We start from the raw sequence: 7293 nt of genomic DNA, 5'->3' as shown, positions 1-7293 counted from the left end.
GGAGAGGGAGCCGGGAGAGGGAGCCGGGAGAGGGAGCCGGGGAGGTTTTTTCTCATTGGTAGATCACATGTAGCTCGTCATTTGAAGAGTAGATCTTAACACAAAAAATTGTGGGCACCCCTGCTTTAGATCCTATCCTTGTGACGTTCTTACGTTGTATCCAGATAGAGAGTGTGGATCTTCCGTCCAATCAGAGCCGGGTAACGTTCCATGGAAGTGTCTGCGCGGAAGTCTCCGGTGTGCAATACGTTGGTCCCATTCGGGAGAATGAAAAGCAGCAGCACAGCTCCGGGGCAGCTGTATATGGACAGAATAATGAGAGAAGGCTTTATATTACTCGTCATTATGGTTAGATATAATATGAAGTGCTCTCCATCATTTATTTTGTCCGGGTGGGATGAAATATACAGGTGACCCAAAGAAAAAAAATAATTCAGAAATAGGGACGTAAGGGCAAATGGTTTACAAAATCTACATTATAATAAAGTCACTTTTTAGTGCACACAAACAATGTGATCTCTACACTGTCACATCATCTTCTAGACCAGGGGAGGCAAACTTCAGCCCTACAGCTGTGATGAAACTACAAATCCCATTATGCATCTGCAAGTCGTCCCTTTGGTTGTCAGAGTCTTGCAATGCACAATGGGATTTGTAGTTGCCTCGCAACTGGAGGGCCGGAGTTTGTCTACCACTGCTCTAGACCATCCTCATTACGGGGATTACCATAGTCTGAGAGCGTTTATCAACTTTATTATAAATAAAATCACTTAAAAGCATCAGAAACCTCCCTGTCCAGGCATAATGGTGTCCTGCAAATCTACAACATCAAAATATATTCCACCGATACAAACTGCAGCTGGTAATATAAAAGGGGTATTAACAGAATGGGGATATTTTACACCCATTATATAAACAACTGCAGCTTCTATTAGTGGAATACTCATTCCTTAGTTGAACAAAGTAACAGTTGCATCATTTTAAAGGGACACTAAACTCCGGAGTATAAGTGACATTAAACCCTCAGATGTTTTAACATAAACCAATACTGTAATGTGCGCCTTACTGTCATCCATGGTTGCTTCCCTTCTCTTTGCTGCTCTTCCTTTTAAATCCTCATCTCTTCTCATGCTCTGCAGAACTTCTGTTTTGCAGCTGACTGCCTTGTCTCTGGAATGGATACATGGTGTCTGTGTGTAGGTTCGCAACCTGAGCCAGCGCTACAGGAAGAGGCACACAGCTGCAAAGGGAAGTTCTCCCCAAGCATGAGAAGAGATGAGGATTTAAAAGGAAGAGCAGCAAAGAGAAGGGAAACTACCATGGATTACAGTAAGGCGCACATTACAGTATTGGTTTATGTTAAAATATCTGAGGGTTTAATGTCACTTTAAATCTTAAAACTCCCTCCGAGTCCCTGAACTCTGAGCAACAATGTATCTTATTTGTGTGTCACTCGGCTGGAGATCCTCCAATCGTCTCTGACACTGTCCTTCCTTCTGGAAGGGGGCTACGTCTGTTCCCCATGGTCCCTGTGAGTGTTGTAAAGTAGTCACCGCTCCCCCCCCGGGATGGACTACAATCTCAATACAAATTAACTAGAGAGATTGTAGTCCATCCCGGGGGGGGAGCGGTGACTACTTTACAACACTCACAGGGACCATGGGGAACAGACGTAGCCCCCTTCCAGAAGGAAGGACAGTGTCAGAGATGATTGGAGGATCTACAGCCGAGTGATATACAAATAAGATGCATCTAGAAAGAAATTATGAATGGTTACGTACTGGTTGGCATCTAGCAGGATAACTTTGACATTGTCCACTATGCACTCCGTGTCCATGGGTAAGGTCTTTATGAACTCCTTCTCCACCCGCAGCTTACTTGCCACTAGATTACCCGTGATCTGAAACAAAAACACAAAAAAAAACAAAAAAAGGTTAAAGCCGAAGATTCCTCTGCTTAGCTTAGTGGCAGCCCTATAGAAAAAGTACAACTGATGTTACTTCACCTTGCTGCAATAGATGGGATTACGGAATTTCTTGGTGAGACCTCCATAGTGATCCGAGTGAAAGTGGGTGAGGAAGTACGCGGAGCACCCTTCTATTGCGCCGTACTGGAAAGCATCAACCGCAAAACCCGTGCCTAAAAGACAAAAGGATGATGGCATTAGAGTTCCACTATTTATACATATCGTGTACACAGGAAGGAAGCTAGAAGGATAAGGATCGGTTACAGCAATCCAGTTACCAAGAAATATAACTGCAGATACCAGTACGTAAAGTGACTCTGGTGGAATAAAGACAGACAATGCATCCAAATTGACTTCCTGAGAGTACTTTAGTTCCCTTAACACCCACAGTTCTCTATTAAACATCATTGATCTTGGGCTTACATCTACCTGAACATATAAACTGCCTGTCCAAAAAAGTCACACGCTCTAATATTTTATTGGACTGCATTTTTTGCACAGGCATACTCGGTCCGCACCAAGCACATCACTAGTTCAGGGTTTCTCTTTAAGGCCTCATTCACACGAGAAAAGGCCGGCACGTACAGCTCCATGCTGCGTGCACGGCCATATCAGGCAGCTCCCGGGAAGGACAGGTGCTGCGTGTGATTAGTACACAGCAGCCTGTCCTTCTCTATGGGACTATGCGGCCGTACGCCGCCCTACGCTCACCCCAAGTGCAGGTCCGTACGTGTGCGGGTGTCCCGGCTCGGACGCAGACAGGATCCATCCTATCAGCGTACGGGTACGGACACCCGCACGGACGTGCAGGGAGGGTGAGTGTAGGGCGGAGTACTCCCATAGAGAAGGACAGGGGCTGCGTTCTAATCACACACAGCACCTGTGCTTCCCAAGAGCTGCCCGATACGGCCGTGCACGCAGCACGGAGCTGTACGTGCCGGCCTTTTCTCATGTGAATGAGGCCTAAGGAATTATAAAGTCACGTACAAACACCGCAGGGCACCTGTCACATTGTATTGTGCTTTTAAAGCTTTGTTAATCTACGCTCGAGACGCCTTCACTCAGACGGAAGGATCCAATGTGCCGCCCGAAGGATCCAATGAACTGAAGAAAGGATCCAGTGATACAAAAAAAAAACAAAAAAAAAACACAGCTACTAAGCACTAAAATTATATGCGATATAATACAAAATATATATGCAGTAGCTCGCCACATTGTTGCACATATGTTTTCTGTATTACTGCAATGCAATTATAAAGTACCATAATAAACACAGATATGAAGATCTGCACGTTCACATTGAGGCTCTCCTTTTCCTAAGTTATAAAATAGGAATCTGATTAATGTGGACAACACACAACAATAACCCTTTGCAGACTACTAAACACAATGTACAGATCTATATGTAGCCAGTTATGTGTTAAAAAGCAGAATTAGTTTGCAAATACTGAAATTAAATGTGCCAACTGCAAGCAAAGTGGGCAGAATGATGAATATAGATCTAAAAAGAATAAAAACCCCACTATAGACAAAATATCAAACACGAAGGGGGAAATTTATCAATACTGGAGCAACTGTGCACGGCAACCAATCAGCTTCTATCTTCAGTTTGTTCAGTTAAGATTTGAAAATGAAAGAGAGAAGCTGATTGGTTGCCGTGCACAGCTGCTCCAGTTTTTGTCTGCTCCAGTTTTGATACATTCCCCTCATAAGGCCTTATTCCCATCTGCACAACATTTTTGAAGCACTACATTGCAGTCCAGCCTGCTGCATTTTGGAACTTATTTCAGACATCTTCATGAGCTTTATAAAAGAATCACCTGGGATTTTCTTGTAGAAAGGACATTGTTTCCTCCCTTTCTTCTCCTCTGCGGTAGAGTTCTGTCTGAATCTCTTCCACTCTCTTCTCTGGGTCCCCGTCGGCGCCGTTGCTGAAACCTCACCAGTGTTATTAAGCAGAGAATCTGCATCACTCAGCGAGCCTACAGCCTTCCTCTTCCTTCTCTGGGTTCCTGATGGCGCCGTTGATGGAACCCCACCAGCGTTATCATCTAGATAACGTACGTCCCCCAGCGTGCCCACATTCTTCCTCCTCCTCGGCCATTTCTCCCCAATCTGGGAAGCGTCGGCGTTTGGGGTCAGGGTTTTCAAAGGCACCTTGGCTGGCTTAGACTTCGGTTTCAGGCCGAAGAAAACTCCAATGTCCATTTGTTTCATCTCCTTGGAGGGCGCAGCACTGCCTGATGGCATAACGGAAGAGAGTTGGCTTAGGCTTTGCTTTGCGTGTGTCCCGCTAGCGGTGAACTGTTGTGAGGATCTCTGGGTGCTCGTACAAAACTCCTTCTCTACTTTCACTGCAGCTACAGGGACCGTCAGAAGAGCCGATTCTCTATTGCCATTAGAAGAGACAAGCAACTCATCAGCTTCTACCTGGGCTGTGGCCCGTTCACTTATCTCTGAGACAGGTGTGCTGCATTCAGACCAATTATTGCCTTCAATGCTGCAATCAGCAACACACGAGCCTCCATTGCTCTGCACACATTCATTCTGTATTGCACTTTCATTATTTCCATTGCGCTTAGTGGGAGATTCGATTCTGCGTTGTGTTATAAAGTGTTCATAAGCAGGAAACTGTTCCTCTATGTCCTCTGCTGATAATTTGTCAGAGAACAGTTTTTTATCTGGGCCCGCCTCCTGGCCTTCATCGTCACTAAACAGCTCCTGGTCACTGACCAGCGGGGAGTAAGAGATGGCGCGGCCATTTAAATCCTCGGCCATCTGCGACAACCCCAGCAATGTAGCCGCGTTGACACAACGCGCAGACTCTTGCCTGGGGATTTCCTGGGAGAGGTCTAGGGAGACCCGAGACATCTTGGTTGGTGAGGAGAGCCAGGCATCCATTGAGGTCTGCTTCACCGATCCCTGAGAGCCGGCAGGGGACCGCGACTGGGAGGATTTAACGTTCGTGGTCTTTTTAGGGAAAGCGGGGGAACCGCCTAGGACTTGGGAATGTGAGCGTCTTGTGTCGTTCCTTCCGTTAGATTTGGCATGCGATTTGGTAGTGTCGGGAGCAGGCAGATCCGGGGTGAAGAGTGGAGGGAAAGGGGAGAGTGCAGAAGCCCTGCTCTGGGCCAGCAGGTAATGAACGTATCGTTTGTAGTGGGAGGCAATGGTGGACGAGCAGCTGAGGCCATCGGGGCATTCTGCAAAAACAAAAATCATAATAAAATAAAACAATACAATGTTCAGAGTCAACAGGCCACATGCTGTGAAAAGAGCTCTAAAGTATACACTGAGGGTGGCATATCAAGGGTTAAAGTGTATATCCAGACAGAACAAGTTGAGAAGGATTAGAACCCCTGTCAGGTTTCTTTGCTATGCAGGGCTCTGTTAGAGAGATTTCCTCTTACTTCCTTTCACGGTTTAGAACCCGTCAGGTTTTTCTGTTATGGGGGGCTCTGATAGAGAGATTTCCTCTCACTTCCTGTCATGGTAATAATAGTTTCATGGGAAAGGAAGAAAGGGAAAATCTCCAAAACATACTTTTTATTTCTACAACAGTTGGGGAAGGCTAGAACTCGCCGATACCAATTACCGAGTAACGGAAGTCCCATTCAGGAAGCCAGGTGGCGTGTAATGACTCGCCACCTGGCTTCCTGATTAGCCGGGCAGCGTGTAAAGAGACGCCACCCGGCTTCCCAATTAACAAAAAAGCCCCCTCTTACCTTAGTATGTGTAGCCTGTCATCCCCCGGGGCCTCTCCAGCGAGAACGCGGCCTTCGTCCGGTACCCAGCCGGAGCCATCTAGCCGGCCAATCAGGAAGCCGGGTGCCGTATAATGACGCGACGCCCTGTTTTCTGATTGGCCCTAGTTAAACCCATTGGTATGCTGACATGAGGAGTGCCCAGAAAGGAAAATTACTGTAAGTATTAGATAACAATTTTCCGTAATTCAGTGGGTTCTATCAGATGGGAGCTTTGTTTTCTATATGTTGAAAATAGCAGATATCAAACCAGGGGAAGGGAAGATGAATGTCAGGATGTCCCTTTGTCCATTCAGAGAAAGCCTTGTATTCTATGAATGTAATGCAAGATGTCTTGTGAATGGAGAAGAGGGGAGGAAGGGTGGGTGTAAAAGACGCTATCCTTTACTGTACAAGCAGGGGACCTCAGAGCAGCCGAGACAGAAGGTTAAAGCCGACAGCATATCCAGTATGAATAAAACCATGCTTTTTTGGCATCCCCAGCAGCCTTCCGGATGTAGCATTACCAGTAATTAAGCTGGAGTTCCACTTTAAACACAATGTAGGTGTTGAAGCACCCGCACTACATTGCGAGATGGGTTGGGTTGGGTTGAGGGGGGGGTGGATGCCTTAGTTTAGACTGGAAGCAGTCTGTGCAACATTGTCTACTGACAAGTTCACTTATTAAAGCCCAACTCCACTTCCACCAGCGGGGCAGCCACACAGAAACCCTCGCCGACCAATCCCCTTGACTTCCCTTGGGCCGATGTTAGTAGTCTTCTGGATCCAAAGAGGATCCAACTGGTGAACAGCCAATGGGAATTGTAAACCTCACACAGGCAATGACCTGGAAACCTGGAAGAATGACCCCCTGCATGAAGTAAACCGAGAGGAAATAAAACCCGATGCTGGATGATCATGTGACCACAGCTTAGGATAAGTGGGGGAAAAAATAGGAACTAAAGTTAGCACGGTGATTAGTGAGGGGAGGGGGGATGGGAGAGTTTTTAATTTATACTGGAGCTGGGCTTTAAGGATTATATCTATCCATATGCACTGACACTCAACTGAGGTAAGTACCTGTCTGTGCGGACGATGGGGTGTCCAAACATTCGCTCACATGCCATCGAGGCGTTTGCACCAGCAAAACGGAGAACGGCATCTGACAGCTGGGGCAATATCCGCTGTGCTTGGCTTTAGGTGTTGAAGGGCTTGCCGATTTCTTACGGTCAGTCCTCTTTGGTGTAGACAGGTCCTCGCAGCCAGTACCGGACGATGAATTATTTTGTCCCTTCGTCGGGCTGGTAACGTTGCCATTCTCGCCGGGCGGTTGAGTGTTCCTGGCGCCTGTAGTCTTCTTCCCAGCCCCCGACGTTTTCTTAGCAGCTTTTCTCTTCGTTTTTACTGCCGCCTTTGGTGTTCTCTCATTGGATTCTGTTTTCTCAAAACTCCTGTCTGCGCTTTTTTTCTTCCTGATGGATTTGTATCCCCAAATATCCTCTTCGCTCTCGGACATTTTCTAAAACTGGAAAAAAAAGACATTTAGAATGAAATGAAAATACAAATGTGTATCATGGTTTGCAT

At 46.5% G+C, this 7293-nt stretch overlaps 1 protein-coding gene across 1 annotated transcript in view; it reads right to left on the bottom strand.

Moving 5' to 3' along the window:
* Positions 1 to 149: 149 nt before the first annotated feature.
* DCLRE1A (DNA cross-link repair 1A) overlaps positions 150 to 7293 on the bottom strand; it is a 7832-nt gene continuing 688 nt past the window's right edge. The window contains exons 2-7 of the mRNA XM_018573972.1: positions 6790 to 7234; positions 4140 to 5169; positions 3787 to 4055; positions 2006 to 2139; positions 1782 to 1900; positions 150 to 297 (exon numbers count right to left, since the gene is read on the bottom strand). Of these exons, the coding sequence (XP_018429474.1) occupies positions 150 to 297; positions 1782 to 1900; positions 2006 to 2139; positions 3787 to 4055; positions 4140 to 5169; positions 6790 to 7225 (2136 nt within the window). The 5' untranslated portion in view covers positions 7226 to 7234. The remainder of the gene's footprint in view (positions 298 to 1781; positions 1901 to 2005; positions 2140 to 3786; positions 4056 to 4139; positions 5170 to 6789; positions 7235 to 7293) is intronic.

Source organism: Nanorana parkeri, unplaced genomic scaffold, assembly GCF_000935625.1.
Source record: "Nanorana parkeri isolate BGI_ZX_2015 unplaced genomic scaffold, ASM93562v1 scaffold2653, whole genome shotgun sequence".
Taxonomy (NCBI): Eukaryota; Metazoa; Chordata; class Amphibia; order Anura; family Dicroglossidae; genus Nanorana; species Nanorana parkeri.
The sequence above is the reverse complement of the archived record's forward strand: the minus strand, read 5'-3'. Positions and strand labels throughout refer to the sequence as shown.